This window comes from Musa acuminata, chromosome BXJ1-11 (assembly GCF_036884655.1).
Source record: "Musa acuminata AAA Group cultivar baxijiao chromosome BXJ1-11, Cavendish_Baxijiao_AAA, whole genome shotgun sequence".
Lineage (NCBI taxonomy): Eukaryota > Viridiplantae > Streptophyta > Magnoliopsida > Zingiberales > Musaceae > Musa > Musa acuminata.
The window spans coordinates 33,275,446-33,291,678 of NC_088337.1; the positions used below are offsets into that span (position 1 = coordinate 33,275,446).

Below are 16,233 nucleotides of genomic sequence, written 5' to 3' on the forward strand. Positions count from 1 at the left end.
TGAGAAGAAATGCTGCACCTTGTTGCAGCTAGCGAACAAAAAGCGGTAATCGCAACAGCAGAAGCGATCCATATTTGAGTGCGAGCAGTGAAGGTCACTGTTATCCTCCTCCAACTATTATTTATGGCTCGCTCACGGTGACTCGCCCTGCAAATCCCTGCCTTCAAATGCCTCAAGAAGGCCACCGCTATTTCCCTCGCCATTAACAACATCTCGTGCTGCACTGCACCGCACTGCACCGCATTCCATTCTCCTGTTCCTCTTCTTCGCATACATAAAAAGGACATCCGATATGGGCAGGAAACCAGGCTTCTTCTCTCTCTTCTCCGCCACGAGGTACACGAGCCACGCCTCTTCTCCCCCTACTCCTCTTCCATGGCCGTGGCCTTCCTGCAGCCACCCAAGGACCCGCTCCTTCAGGGAGAAAGACGGTGGCGTAGTAGACTACGTAGGCACGAAGAGTAGTGAGTCGTCATGCGGCGACGCCGTCGAGGCGGTCATCCGCGGGCTGCGGTCGGACAGGCTGTTCTTCGAGCCAGGCGCGACCAGCTCCATAGTGGAGGCGGCGGACGTCGGGGCCGTTCCGTTCGAGGGGAGCATCGCCATGGCGGTGGAGTCGGAGGACCCTTATCGTGACTTCAAGCAGTCGATGGAGGAGATGCTGACGGCTCATGGAGTCATAGACTGGGCGTGGCTCGAGGAGATGTTGGTTTGGTACTTGACAGCTAATGGAAAGAAGACGCACGAGCTCATAATAGGAGCCTTTGTGGACTTGCTTGTAAGCCTTGCTTCTTCTTCGTCTTCTTCTTCTTCTCCTCCATCTTCTTCCGATTCTTCTTGAGCCACCGAGATGGAGGAAGAGAACATATAAAGTGACGCGTTTGACTTCCTCTCTATTCCATCAGTGAATGCTGTAGCCATCGAAACAACACTCCAACATAGAGTTGCCAATCTGAGCTTCTCGAGGGAACACAAAATAGAGAAGAAAATGATTATATATGTATATATATGTAAAAAAAGAATTATATGCTGTTTAAACTTCCATTCGTCTTGCTGCAATGATCCTGCTGTTTTCGCATGCGTTGACGATTTGCTATAGCAAGCATTCAATATTTAGAGAGACTTCAAAGACATGAAGTTCTCCACCAAACGAGTCTTGCATAGACAAGTATTTCGAGGCATTCCATTGAATTGAATCGATAGGTGTGTACGACAAATAATAGCTATGAGAAAAGATCGTAGCTTAATGTCAGATAATAGGAAATAAGAATTGCTCGTAAGTTTAAACAGGATGATAATACACATACATAAGCAGTGAATTTGCATCATAATTAAAATCTGAAAATAAAGGAGCAGCGAATGCAACATTGGAAGATCATACAAAATGAAACACCACACTCTTTGTTATTATTATTTTTCGACGAATAGAAACAAATTCTTGAGGAATAGTCGGTCCAGATAAAGTGGAAATCGAATGCATGGTCGGAGGACATGCCTCTTAGTTATTCGATCGAACGATCGGCGTGCTCGAGGATCGCAGAGCAGCAGACGGCTCCAAGGAGAAAAGACAGGGAGATACCTTCAGCAGAGCTGTAGATGCTACGAGTGAGCCAAACGATACTGTGGTCTGCAACATGAAACTATAGATGAACAGTGAGTGCTACAAGCGACTGGCATCAGAAAACATCAAATGTTCCTTCCGCCTGTAGCTTCTCCACAGCAACAAGCGGCAGCGATGTATTGCCCTTGTTCCGGTGCGATGGGCAGACCACGCTGCCAACAAAATTCTCCACCGGCCTCTTCCTACCGGCCCGTAGAGCAAGCTGGTGTGCCGGAATGCAATCGTCGACACGTTGCGTACCTCACACTGTAGCAGCGACGAAGCAGTAGTTACGTACTTGGAATGCTGGCTCGATGCTGTAGAGTGGAGTAGCTTATGATGCAGAGATCTCATGTGGCGTTTTGGTCGGACGCAGGTGAAGAGCCTGCAGCGGTGGGTGGGTTGGGGCTCTGAGCACCAACTGTGCGCTGAAGAACCTGCAGCTCGGTGGGTTGGCGACAGCAGCCACAGTATCGCTGCTTCGGTGGACACACCCGAGGAACTATTGATGAATAGGAAGCCGGTCCTGAGCCCACGTTGGTTGCTTCCCTTGCGATGCCGTCCAAATCAAACATTAATAATGTTTTATTATCATCAGATCAAGAATCGAAGACGATGACTCAGCAGCTGGTAAAGAATTGGATTTTCTTCAGAGGACGACCGTAAGATTAGATTCTACGATCAAAGCTCATCGTCTTTATCCTAAAGATTATAGGCATCGGAAGAAGACAACCTTCTTCGGCCCACGTTGGTCGCTTGCAAATGAACATTAATAATTTTATTAAATTATATTTTGAATCGTAAATGCTTCTGTTGGGCGGATCAAAATTGAAGATCAAAACTCGTAAATAAATAATGTCAGATTCTATTCTAAAACCATCTAAAACCAAAACTCGTTTATGATAGCTGATAAGATTTTTTGAGAAAATCTCTCTATTCTGTCGAGGGAAATCCTTTATTCTGTTGAGAAAAATCCATCCTACTAATCTGTATAAATAGTAGAGGGACATGTTAATATATTCAAGTATTTTCAATAATTTTTTTTATTTTTTATTTTTTTCAACGTGGTATCAAAGCAGGTGAGACGGGCGAGATTCTACGACCATCGAAGCTTGGGAAATCTTTCTCGCTGGACTCACTTCCTCGTCGGACTCCCCTCTTCATTCGCTCCGTCCGTTGTACGATGCGTGATGCCTTCGTTGTTACCCCAGTCGCTGTCGTGACCACACTCGGCATCGCCATCAGGTGTGGCCACAACAATGGGGGCCTCTGCCCACTCTTTTTCTTTTCTCCTCAATGCGGCCTTCTTCTTCATCGGTGCAGTCCTGCTAAGACCAAGTCGCTATAGGTTTCTCTACGAAATCGCTGCAGCTTCCTCCTCTATTGTAGCTTTCTCTTCTATTGTAGTATCGTTGTAATTACCTCCTATGCTATAGCTACCTCCTCTGTTGTAATTACCGTTGTACAATGTGTGATGCCTTCGCTGTTACCCTAGTCGCTGTTGTGACCACACTCGGCGTCGCCATCAGGTGTGGCCACAACAATGGGGCCTGTTTTGGTGCGGTTGGTTGCTTGCCCTCGGAAGTGGATCCCTCTCCAACCTCTGCTCGCTCTTTTTCTTTTCTCCTCCATGCGGCCTTATTCTTCACCGGTGTAGTCCTGCTAAGACCAAATCGCTATAGGTTTCTCTACGAAATCGCTGCAGCTTTCTCCTCTATTGTAGCATCGTTGTAATTACCTCCTATGCTATAGCTACCTCCTATGCTTTGTTGTAGCTTCATTACTGTTCCTCTATTGTAGCTTTTTTCTCTGCTACAGCTTTCTCTTCTGCTGCATCTCTACTATAACATCGCTGCAGCTTCCTCCTATGTTGTAGCTTCACTGCAATATCGCTATAATTTCATCATCTGTTGTAGCTTCCTCCTCATTTACTGTAACATCACTGTAGCTTTTCTCTTCTACTGCGGCATTGCTATGGCTTTCTCTTCTACTACAGTCATCGCCGTCGTCGTCGTCGCAGTAGCTATCATCATCGTCGTAGCCACCGTCGTCACCGGCTTTAAGAATTCTTTTTATCTTCTATTCTTTCCAACAGTTTCCATCATTTATCCTTTAACTTGCTTCGTTTAATAATTCTTTTTATCATATATATATATATATATATATATATATATGATAAAATAAATATAATATTGAGATTTGAAAGAGAGAGAGAGAGAGGGTGGGGTGTGGTAAGTCGAGCGATCTTGGTCGGAGTAGCTATTTTTTTTAACATTCTATGGTTTTTGGATAAAAAATAAATATTAATAATTAAATTGACCTGAATTATATATATATAATTTGATTTGACCTGACTTAAAACATTAATAATAAGAATTAAATCATAAGTAATTATTTCACATTTTTCTATAAAGTGTTTTTTTAGTTTCGCTTTTCTTATCTTCTAACTGATATAATTACCCCTCATCTCCATCTTGTTGATCGTCACATCCATTACTTATCGTCTCCATCTCTCGTCATCATCTTCATCGTCATTTACTAATTACGCTCTCTTCTCATTTGTTATTATTGAGGTATTACTTATGTGCTACTACGAGGCTTGTGTCTCTTGTATCTGTCCCAACTAAAATTAATCACACCAATGGACTAACGATGAGTGGTAGGGACGGTTGCATGCCGAAAGGTGATAGGAAAATATAATATTATCTCTTAGGAAATACAACACGTTATATAAAAACAAATTAAAAAGGATAAAAATATATATTTTTAATTTTTTTAAAGAAAATTTACCCATAATTGTTCATATAAATTATATGTTATAGATATGATTTAAAGATAAGAGACCAAGGGATCAAGTATCAAATTCAAATTATGACATCAATTAAATTATACTATTCATTTTCTTACTAACAAAGAATGGAAAGAACTAAGAATCCTCTGTGATTACTAACAAAACTAAACCCTTTCATCACTAATGGAATTCTACCTAAGTGTCTTTTTTTTTTAAGAGAGAGTGTGTGTGTATATATATATATATATATATATATATATATATATATATATATATATATATATATATATATATATATATATATATATATATATATATATATAACTAAGAGGAAGCTTCGACTTGCTTCGTTGACGGGCGCTGGATGGGGCCCGCCGCCGAGCGGAAGCAGACGGTGATGGCGTCGCGGACGCACCGGTGAAAACACGGCGGAAGGCCCTCCGCCTTGGCCACCTCGCAATTATCGCACCACAGGAGCGGCGCCGGCTGAGGAGCGAATTCCGCGAACCGGTAGCAGGACGGCCTCGCCGCGGGAGTCGATAACGGGAACCTCTCCCGCTGCCGCTCGAGGACCCGGAGCGGAGCCTCGTAATCCCACAGCCCAAGCCCGGCCACCGTACCAGGCACCATCACGCCGTCCGCCACCGTGTACAGGACGTCGGATTCCGCCGGGTTCCGCCTCAGGATCGTAATATTCGGCCCCGCGTTCTCCCCCGGTCCTGGATCGCGATTCTTCCTCTTGGATCGGCCCCGCCTCTTCCGGCGCGACAGGCGGACGGCGTGGACGAAGCAGTCCCGCTCGCAGGCGATTGCGGCGAAATCGGACGCCTCGTCGATAGCCACCATGCGCATGGTTTCCCCCAAGGCCCGGATATTATTGGAGCGGACGAGGGTCATGGAGAGCCGGTGACGAGCGACGCCGATCATCTGGCTGATGGTCTCCTGGAACGTATCAAAGCCGAGCGACGGGTGCACCAGAACAGATCCCACCTCAATCTCGTGATCGTCATTGATGTACACGACGGGGAAATAAGCGACGGCGTCCGCCGATCCCAACAATTCCGTCGCCATGTCACCGGCGAGATCGGAGGCGATTTAGGAATCGAAGCAGCGGTTTTGAGAGCCCGGTGGGGTGTATATATATATATATATATGAGGGGTTTGGACTAGCGGAGTTTGATTAGAAGTCAAGTTCGTTGTGGTTCTATTGGAAATAGGTTAGGTTCCAATAGGATATTAAAAAAAGAAAAAGAAATTGCTTTATCAAATTACTTTTATCTATTAAATTGGTGATATACTTTTAACTGCATGTTTTTGATTCGTTGAGGATTGTGAGTGGAAAACACAAAATTTACTTATCATATTCCTCCAATAAAAAAAAAATATTTTTTCTTTTATCTTGTTTCAATAAATCTGAAATATCATAAGTATTTCTAATTAATTTAATATATTAACTTATTTGAACAAATAAATTGTGTGATAGGGAATTAGTTTCTATAGGAAAGAAAAATCATTTTTTTTAGGTTACGGATATCAGTCAGATAATTTTTGCCTCTCCCTTTTTTCTCGGTAACAATAAAGAAAAAACAAGGAGAATAAGCCCTTTGTTCTCCTTCGTCACGTCTCCGGACTCCGACGTGAGCTCCGTGCATGCAACGCTGATCTTTCGCTGTATCTCTTCTTCGATTGGTGTCTACGGACATAATCGAGAGGAACCAAACTGATTAGCTCATTGTTGGGTGCTGTTTATTTAACGATAATTGAGGTGGGTTTATGGAAAGAATCAAAGATAAAAAGAATTATTGAAGAAGCTCGAATACATTAATGTCTCTTATTTATACAGATTAGATTGTAGAATTCTCTTTAACATAATAAAAGGATTTTTCTAAGGAGAAAGTTGTAGTAGAGGAGAAAACTGTAGCAGAGGTGTAGTAGAGGAGAAAGTTAGGCAAAGGATAAAGTTAATATAGATCAGATGAAGATGATGCTACGACGACGGACAACCCGAGCTTGGGGTCAATGCAGGCGACGTTGGTAAAGAAGAAGGTCGCATGGAGGAGAAGAGGGAAGGAGCGAGCAAGGGTTGAAGAGGGATCCACTACCAAGGGCGAGCGCCGCACCAAAACATGCCCTCGTTATTGTGTGATAGCAACGCTGGGTGTGGTCACGGCAACGGTTGGGTAGCAGCGAAGGTGTCACACGCTGTACAGCGGATGAAGAAGAGAGTCTGATAGGAAGTGAATGACATATTTCAATGACCGTGAAGTTCGCTCGTCTCATAATACCATATTGGAAAGAATAAAATATAAAAAAAAAATATTTCAATAACTGGAGGGAGGATTTTCCTCACATAAGGATTTCTCTCAATAAAACAAATTTTTTTTGATAAAATCTTATCTGTTATCAGGGTTTGGTAAAATCTTATCTGTTATCAGGGTTCTGTTTGCTCCAAGATTAAGTTGGATCACAAAATAAAATATGAGAGAATCACGATTAGTCTTTTATTATTTCGATTTTAAATCGGGCGTGGTAATTTAGATACCCGTGTCTCGGCTTTGGTGGCGTATGCAAGCAGGACCTCGTAGGCAAACTGCCGGGCCACATCTCCTATCTTTAGGTACTGCTTCCACGGGTGAAAACGTCGCTGCCACCGTTGCGTACGTGCGCCCACCCGAGGAGGAAGAAAGAAGAAGAAAGGGGAGAAGAACCATACGTTCTTGCGCGCTCAAAACAAATCGGTGCAGTCGTCTGCACATCGACCGTGATCATGCAGCTTCGGTACCTACCGAGAAGACCGAGACGGCGAGGAGAAACGGCTCCCCCTTCTCTCCACATCGCACTGCTCCGTGGTGAGCAGCGACTCCCGGTGCCGATGCAATCGGCGCGGCGAGATCCGCACCTGGTCGTACGACATCAAAGCATCATGGCATCAAAAGAGGAAGAGGGAGATCGAGTTACCCACCTACGGTGAATTCCATTGACGGTCGATCGCCCGACCCCTCCCGATCTCTCCGATGATCAAATCAATGGATGATCTTGGGGGTTTTTGTATTTTTTCCTCCTCTATTCCCGTTTAGAACACGAGGATTTTTATAGGGAAATTTACTATTTCTTCATGTGCCTGCTTGCAGGGAGCAGGATCGAACCTGAACAGGATGTTAATGTGCTTCGGTCGACGATCCGATCTGTTTGACCAGGTAGTGTTAGAACAACCGAAACATCATCTAGGACAGTTGACATCAACCTGAGTCTTATCGTAGATTTACATATGATATTGGCAGCGAAACTTATCCTTTCCTCGAATTATGTAGGCTTAACTTATCCTTTCCTCGAATTATGTATGCTTGCTGGGTAAGCCATTAATTAAGACCTCATGCATTTCGGAATCATAATACCTTCAAATTTTGTGGTCGTTATAGCATAGTTTCGGATCTATTGTTGTGCTGATTTGGTATTTGGTCCCACCCAATGTTGTTAAACTCGCAATCCGGGCCGTAGAATCTTGAGATCTTACGGCCCAGATCAGGCCTAGCGAGGCAGGCCCGTCGTCGAAACGTTGGAATGGTGGAATCGGCCTGACTCGCGAGTCGACTCGAGTTTACTTCGTTCTCGGCTAGTCTCCGAGGCGCCGTGCGATGCTGCATGGTTCGGGCGGGGGGAAAGGGGAGCCCAAGACCGCTCGTGATGAGGAGGTGAGGGTACTGCTAGCGACGAGGACCTGATGCCAACACTGCCGGCCGATCAAGATGACGCCGATCTACATTTCCTATCTCGCAGCCCACAGGAACTGTTCCTGTCTCTCCTATGTATACCCTCTCTTCCCGTCACCTCCCATCTTCTGCCATCTTTCCTCCTCTCCTGCCCTCTTTCCTCATCTCCTTTCTTCTCCTCTCCTCCCGATTACTTGTAATCGCAAAACATATTAATATGAATCTCTTCTTCTTTCTCTTTTCTGTTTCTAAAAAGCAACTTATCTTCCTACTTTGGCACTGCCCCTTGCATCATTTAGCATTAAAAATCATATTAATTTGATGAAGAGTAAGGCTCAAGTACTGCCTGCACATATCATGCCACTTAATTCATCATAGATTGGTGCTGGAGAGATGATGGTGCTGTTCATGTTTCAGCTTTAACGTGCATCTTTATTCAAACATCAATCAACAACTGCAAGCAGAACAACACGACATAAAACTTACTGTAATCATAGTCAAACACACCCAATCAGGAACACCAACTCCACTCCGATCTTTGATGCGAGCCCACCGCAGCAGTAGTCGTAAGGAGTCACAGAGGCACGCTGTGGAGGACGACGGACTCCACGGTGAGCCCCGGCCCGAACCCGTAGAGCACCCCCCACTCCAGCCCCTCGCCGCTGCTCTCCCGCTCCTCCTTGGCCGACTGCTTCCTCATCTCATCCATGATGAAGATGACCGTGGCGCTCGACATGTTCCCGTAATCGCGGAGCACGCTTCTCGTCGCCCGGAGCTTCTCCGGCTTCAGCCCCAGAGTGGACTCGATTTGGTCGAGTATCGCCGGCCCGCCGGGGTGCGCTATCCAGAACAGGGAGTTCCAGTCCGAGATGCCTAGAGGTTCGAACGCCTTCACCAGAGTCTCCTCGATGTTCTCCGCGATGAGCTTGGGGACGTCCCTGCGCAAGTGCAAGTCGAGTCCCACGTCCCTGAGGTGGCCTTTGATCGTGCCCTCGCTCTCCGGCAGCAGAGTCTGCGCCGCCGACGCTATCTCGAAGACTGGCCTCTCGACATCTTGGACCGGGTCAGCTCCGACGACCATCGCTGCCGCACCATCGCCGAAGAGAGCTTGGCTGACGAGGTTATATATGTTGTGGTCGTCCGGAGCTTGGAAGGTGATGGCGGTGGTCTCGGCACACACCACCAGCACGCGAGCGCCGTGGTTGTTCTCGGCGAGGTCCTTTGCGATGCGGAGGGCCGACGCGCCGGCGAAGCAGCCCACGTGGTACAGCATGACTCGCCTGACGGAGGGAGAGAGGCCGAGGAGCTTGATGAGCTGGTAATCGGCTCCGGGCATGTCGAACCCCGCGGTGGAGCAAAAGATGACGTGGGTGATCATGGATTTGGGACGACCCCATTCCTTGATGGCTCTCTCAGCCGCTTCCTTCCCCAGTTTGGGTAACTCCTCGATCAAGATGTCCTGCCGAGCTTCCAGGGAAGGCGCCCCCGGCGTGCAGATGGTGGGGTTGGCCTTCAAGATCTCCTCGTTGAGGTGGATAAACCGCCTCTTCACCGTGCTCTTGTCACCTTCACACAAATGCCAAAACACATGATGTATGTTACGACGATTCTCTTAGATTCGTCAACGGTATCATAGAAGAAGCTCTGAAACCTCAAACCTATCACCTAAGAATAATCCATACATTCTCTCTCTCTCTCTCTCTCTCTCTCTCTCTCTCTCTCTCTCTCTATGTTGTGTGTATTAATTGCAACAGTTAGATGTGCTACAACATCATGATTCGACTAACCACGTCTCGACAGGTCAGCAACAAGACACGTAAGTCTGTGTCAAGACATGGTCATCAAGGACACGAGTGCTTTGAGATCCAGAAACCAGCCATGCATGCACACATGGAAGTTTCTAACATTTACATAACTATGTAATAGTTATGAGGTTAATTAGCTCGTTCTTACTGTCTCGTTATCATACTCGAACCACCAAGAAGCCAAAAATGCTGCACGCAAACGTTAGTGGCGTATTTGCTGCAGCTGAAGCGATAGAGAGCTGGTGAGACAAGATGGTGTAAGGGGTGGGGAGGAAGACGAGGTCTTACAGATGCGCTTAAACTTGTCTTTGAGTTCTTGTTTGTCGTCCGCGTTGGTGACTCGGAAGTAGAAGTCAGGGTATGCGAGCTGATCCACTACGTTGCGAGGGTTCGCAGTTCCGATGGCCAAGACGGTTGCGGGGCCATCAGAGCTCTGAGCCTTGCGACTGGCACGGAAGCTCGCCATTTTAGACGTCGACTGAGCTGTGCTGCTGCCCAGGAAACGCTTTCTGCTATGCACCTCAGACCTGCTATTCTCGTCTATATATACCGACGAGTTCACATACACCAAGTCAAGTAGAAGAGACGGGTGATAGATAGCACGACTAATCGATACCACGCTAAACTCTTCACGTCTTGGAAAGATTACAATCCCAGTGTCGCTGATGGCTCAACGATTTTTGATGGAGATCGATCAACGAGTCTCCCACTAAGATAAGATCATGTGGTAGGTGACACAACTATCTATCACCTGCACATCTCACGAGAACAGTGGATCGCTATGAATTCTTTTTTAGGGGTGTGATATAGATCTGAGTTCTAACTAGGGATATAATTCGTTAAGCACGCAATGATGCTTCTTTTATTTCGGTTTTGCAGTCAGCATCGAAGAGTCATTGGTGGGCGGGTTTGATTTCTTTGACCGTGAACTCGGGAATCTTGCTTATTTCATTTCATCTGGTGTTCATCATTTAGAATACAAGAAAAGTCAACCTAACAGAGCATTGCCTACGGGTAAGTTCACCAGATACGTTCTCCAAGAAGATAACGATCTCTACTCTTTGACGTACATTGTGATTTAAGAAAACTGAGTATATATTGTGAATACCAATCAATTGCCATAAAAACGCCTTTGAAAAAAATGTGAATAAAATGATTATAGATGGATTATCGATCGGGTACACCTACAAATTCTCATTTTTAAAAACTATAAAGGACCTTTCTTACCTACTCAGACATCTTGTATTTTAATTACTTTTTAAGCAAGTTGTGTATCTACACTGAATGAACTGTTGCCATCTTGTGTCTTACCTCCACATGAAACTATAATTACATCTGCATAAACTTGATAAGAAAAAAATTTGTATACAAACAAATATAAGCACGTCTTAATACATGATAGAATTAAATAAAAATTATAATCAAATAGAACATTAAGATATAATAAATATCATGGAGAAAATTTGCTATAAAAATAATGAATACAAAAATCTCATGCTCAAAATCTAAGTAATAATCATAAAAGAATAATTGAGATACAAGAATTATGTTACCGTGCACAATATTCAAAATCTTCCCGAGTAATAATAGCAAAAATTCACTGTAAATCTAATCTAATTTGATACGAGGACACTAGATGATTCTGTATTGTATTTTCTTTCTTCTCTTTATTTTTTACTCTCAACTATCACTGTTGTTTCTCCCTTTTTTTCACAGTCATCGTTGGCCCTTTTCATGTGATAGTCATCACATCTTTTAGTTAAAAGAATTAAGATTTAGATTAAACGAGAAATGGTTAAAACTAAAGTGAACCGTAGGTAATTAAAACCCACCACGAGCTAAATAACGAGCATCTATCCAACAGATAACAAAAGTTAAAGTAGAGAGCAAAAAGAAGTATGATCATCACCGTAATAACCATCCAGTTTCCGAAAAATTAATTCGAAAAAAAAAAAGGACTAATTTGGGAAAGAGGAGATACGAGTTTGCTCGGGCCGCAAAGATAGATCATAAGAGCAGTACTAGCAGGCGAGAATTAATCGAGAACCTGTCAAGGATTCTGGCATTTCTTCCTGCTGCAGAAAAAAAAATTAAACCGAAAAAGACCAGAAGCTCGATTGTTATGTTAAAAGATGGATCTGGCAGGATGCAGTACTCTTCAAAGAAGCTCCGGATCTAAAGACGACGAAGAGATAGCTCATTAAGGTCAAGGTCATTGAAGTGACGAAACTTAGGATCATCAGCACAAACTGCAATGATCTTATCGTCTTTCTCCCCCGGAATTCCAAGCACGACTGTTCTAATGCTCAGTTTGGAGAAGTCATTAATATTCACAAACTCATTCTATATCAATATATCTAACTCCATTAATGATGATTAGTAATATTCACAATCGCAAGGTTATTCTGATAGAACATTAATAATGAGACACTAATTTAACACAAAGGCTTAAGTCGTTAGATTACGAGTTAAACTCAAATATATATCATCCGATTATCTATTAATTAATAATAGAGTATATATATATATTTTTTATTTTTTTTATCTAAAATATAATTAAAATTAACTATTTGCATACTTAAGAATAAAAAAATGTAATTATCATAATTGATCGGACTTAAACTATTTGATCAGCTTTTTATCAAATTGATACAAAAAAAATTTTGATAAAAAGAAAAATTTGAGATTAGAAATATCATTAGATCAATTTTAATGCTTAGAAAATTAGTGATCCATTTGTCGGGATTGAGAGTTAGATACATAAATTTTATAATATCGATTATAATTTTCAATGTAGATAGTAAGATCTTGAAATCGGATCTCGATGAGCTTTAGAAAAAGATTTTTATCCAATTTAAAACATATGTATAGCTTCATATAAATAATTTTAATAGTATAAATTTGAGGATTTTATTTTCTTTTATTTAAAAAATATATTCTTATTCCCTCTGTTACCAAACAAGAACAAGGCAGCCCGTCATCGCCCAAAACTCGCTCTTGCCGAACCAGAGGATAACGTGTCAGCCGCTGATCCAAACCAACGGAACGTTATCAGCCACCAGCGGTAGCGGCCACGGGCCGCACCCAATCCACTCTCTTCCGGACTCCGGTCACTCTTCGGCAAGAAGAGGTAAGGGGTGAGTGAGTCACACGCGACGCCGTGCACGGTTTTAAGCGGACTTCCTTTCTTGTGGCGGGGACTGCTTCTTCCTGCTTCCGCTCCTGCCCTCTTCCTCCTTCTCCAACGCCGAGGAAAGCGAACCTTTCTCTCTGTCTCTCTCAGGTACGGCAGTTCCTTTCTCTGTCACTTCGATGTTCGCCTTGTTCTTGATGGATCGGTATGTTTTAGTTACGGATGGATAGCTTCCTCTTCACTTCGGAGTCTGTCAACGAGGGCCACCCCGACAAGCTCTGCGACCAGGTCTCCGATGCCATACTTGATGCCTGCTTGGAACAGGACCCTGAAAGCAAGGTCGCTTGTGAGACCTGCACCAAGACCAACATGGTGATGGTGTTTGGCGAGATCACCACCAAGGCCCAGGTAAACTACGAGAAGATTGTTCGTGACACTTGCCGAGACATCGGTTTCGTCACCGCCGACGTTGGCCTCGACGCCGACCGCTGCAAGGTCCTTGTTAACATCGAGGAGCAGAGCCCCGACATAGCCCAGGGAGTGCACGGGCACTTCACGAAGAAGCCCGAGGAAATCGGCGCCGGCGACCAAGGCCACATGTTCGGCTACGCCACGGACGAGACGCCGGAGCTGATGCCCCTCACCCACGTCCTGGCCACCAAGCTCGGCGCCAAGCTCACGGAGGTGCGCAAGAACCAGACGTGTCCGTGGGTCAGGCCCGACGGGAAGACTCAGGTGACCGTCGAGTACCGGAAAGAAGGCGGCGCGATGGTGCCCGTGCGGGTGCACACCGTGCTCATCTCCACCCAGCACGACGAGTCTGTGACCAACGAGCAGATCGCCATGGACCTGAAAGAGCATGTCATCAAGCCGGTCATCCCCGCCAAGTACATCGACGACAGGACCATATTCCACTTGAACCCGTCGGGTCGCTTCGTCATCGGCGGGCCTCAAGGCGACGCAGGGCTGACCGGCAGGAAGATCATAATCGACACCTACGGCGGCTGGGGAGCCCATGGCGGCGGCGCCTTCTCAGGGAAGGATCCGACCAAGGTGGACCGCAGCGGCGCTTACATCGCGAGGCAGGCCGCGAAGAGCGTGGTGGCTTCTGGACTTGCTCGGAGGTGCATCGTTCAGATTTCCTACGCCATCGGCGTGCCGGAGCCGCTGTCGGTGTTCGTGGACAGTTACAGAACGGGGAAGATACCTGACAAAGAGATACTGGCGTTGATCAAAGAAAGCTTCGATTTCAGGCCGGGGATGATCGCGATCAACCTCGACTTGAAGAGGGGCGGCAACTTGAGGTACCAGAAAACTGCAGCCTATGGCCATTTTGGCCGCGACGATCCTGACTTCACATGGGAGAAAGTCAAGGTTCTGAAAGCGAACTAAGGCTCGAGCCACCAAGCATCAATCTGATGCTCGCATTTCAACTCCACCAGTCTGGATTCTTCCCAGTTACGAGCTCTAGCAGACCATGTTGTTGCTTTTAGTCTTCTTCTCTCTGTGATCCATTGCCTCTGCTTCCATCGATGTCGAGGACGTCGCTTTTGTCTTTGTTATCATTCTGCACCAGGATGAAAGCATTCTCCCGTTCATTTGAATGTGCAGAATGAAGCACCTGATGCGTCCCACCAACTCGCTCCAGTTTTGTCCTCCCATCCATGATCGGAAGCACCTTTCATCTGAATCCATCATGTGTGCCTGTAGGCATGAGAATGAGTGCGCCATTAGTGATTTAGATTGCACACCTTTTATTCGTCTCGAAACATTTCGTGGTTCAAAATGAGTGTGCCTATCGTCGCTGCTGCTTTGGATTTTGAGTTCCTGAAGAACAGAAGCAGGTCACTTAAAACTCTGCGCACTGCTTTGGCTGTGCCCTACTGGTGCTGCTGCTTTGGGTTTTCAGTCGGAAAGAGCATCATCCTTGTCGAAGAACAGTGGCAGGTCACTTCAACTCTGCCCAGTGCCTTAGGAGTCGATCCAAAGCGTTGTTCGATGCAATCTCATTGCATTTGATGCATCTTAATCTCAAGTATAGCATACGAAATATTTGATGTAACCAGAGTGGAGTATACAAAAAGGTATTCTTCACCATCAAAAGATTCACTGGCGCTTGATGCTACCTAATATACAAAAGAAAAGCCCTCTCAAGAAGCATCTGATGCAACCTTTATCGCCAAAATAAATTCTTGTGCTTGTTGCATTCTCATTCGGCAAAATGTTTCCTTGTCGATTAGAGATCTTCATACTCTCTCGATACTGTCCATTGTGGCTGGTTAAAGTGTTTCATTGTATTTGATGCATTCCAATCGAGCAACATGTGTATGTGTGACGTGTCTAATGCGATACACCAAAGCTCGCTCTCTATGCACTTGACACAATATCAAGTGGCTGATGTGTCATAACCAAACAATGCATCGAGAGTGTTTGCTGTTATCATTGGACTAGCCAAAGTTTCTCCTTAGCACTATATATCCGCCTTGAACAATTATATATATATATATATATATATATATATATATATATAATTCTAAAAAAATAGGTCAAGTCTCATCGATCTAGCAACATAAATTGATGATCAATTTTGATACTAATAAGTCATCCTTGAGTTTGGATCTGATGACATTGTCATGCATCAACATGTTATAGGTAAAAACATAACATTTAAATAAAAAAAGACCAGTTAATGTGCGTAATTGATGTTACAATTCATGGATAAATATAAATAGATGTTCGTGTCAAGTTTGAAAAGAACTAAAAAACATGATAGTATTTGTTCTTAAAAAATTCGAAGCCAACTTCAATTTTGTAAAAGTTTATAAAGCCACGACTACTACTACTACTATAAAACTAAAATTGAATGTCCCAATTATTTGAGATTAGTTGTATGAATATATTTATTATCATAATTTCTATTATAATCTTTATTCAAAATATTTAATATTTTTAAACTATTATATATTTAGTTAAGTTGAGATTACTTAATTCTTTATTCATAATTTCTATTAAAATTTTCTTTGGTCTTTCTTTATCTCTTCTCGTATCCGAATGTCTCCTAAACATATGTTTATATTATCTTAGATAATTTACTTTATCTTATTCTCTATCGTCGATGCTTAATATTTCTTTCTTTATCTTTCTTGATAACTTCACACATCCATCTCAATATTTTATCTTGATAATATATTTTT

At 44.0% G+C, this 16,233-nt stretch overlaps 2 protein-coding genes and 1 pseudogene across 2 annotated transcripts; 2 read left to right on the top strand and 1 right to left on the bottom strand.

The window, feature by feature from the left end:
* Positions 1 to 190: 190 nt before the first annotated feature.
* Positions 191 to 871, top strand: LOC103972683 (transcription repressor OFP13-like; annotated as a pseudogene).
* Positions 872 to 8,617: 7,746 nt separating this feature from the next.
* On the bottom strand, positions 8,618 to 10,402 carry LOC135597808 (chalcone synthase 2-like). The gene is made up of 2 exons (XM_065091320.1): positions 10,195 to 10,402; positions 8,618 to 9,667 (listed from the first exon to the last, which is right to left on the bottom strand). Exons 1-2 carry the CDS (start codon positions 10,370 to 10,372, stop codon positions 8,676 to 8,678), a joined length of 1,170 nt encoding a protein of 389 aa, XP_064947392.1. The 5' UTR covers positions 10,373 to 10,402; the 3' UTR covers positions 8,618 to 8,675.
* Positions 10,403 to 12,866: 2,464 nt separating this feature from the next.
* Positions 12,867 to 14,671, top strand: LOC103972473 (S-adenosylmethionine synthase 1-like). Its single transcript, XM_009386826.3, has 2 exons — positions 12,867 to 13,189; positions 13,256 to 14,671. The coding sequence occupies exon 2, from the start codon at positions 13,262 to 13,264 to the stop codon at positions 14,429 to 14,431; it is 1,170 nt and encodes a 389-aa protein (XP_009385101.2). The 5' UTR covers positions 12,867 to 13,189; positions 13,256 to 13,261; the 3' UTR covers positions 14,432 to 14,671.
* The last annotated feature ends 1,562 nt before the right edge of the window (positions 14,672 to 16,233 follow it).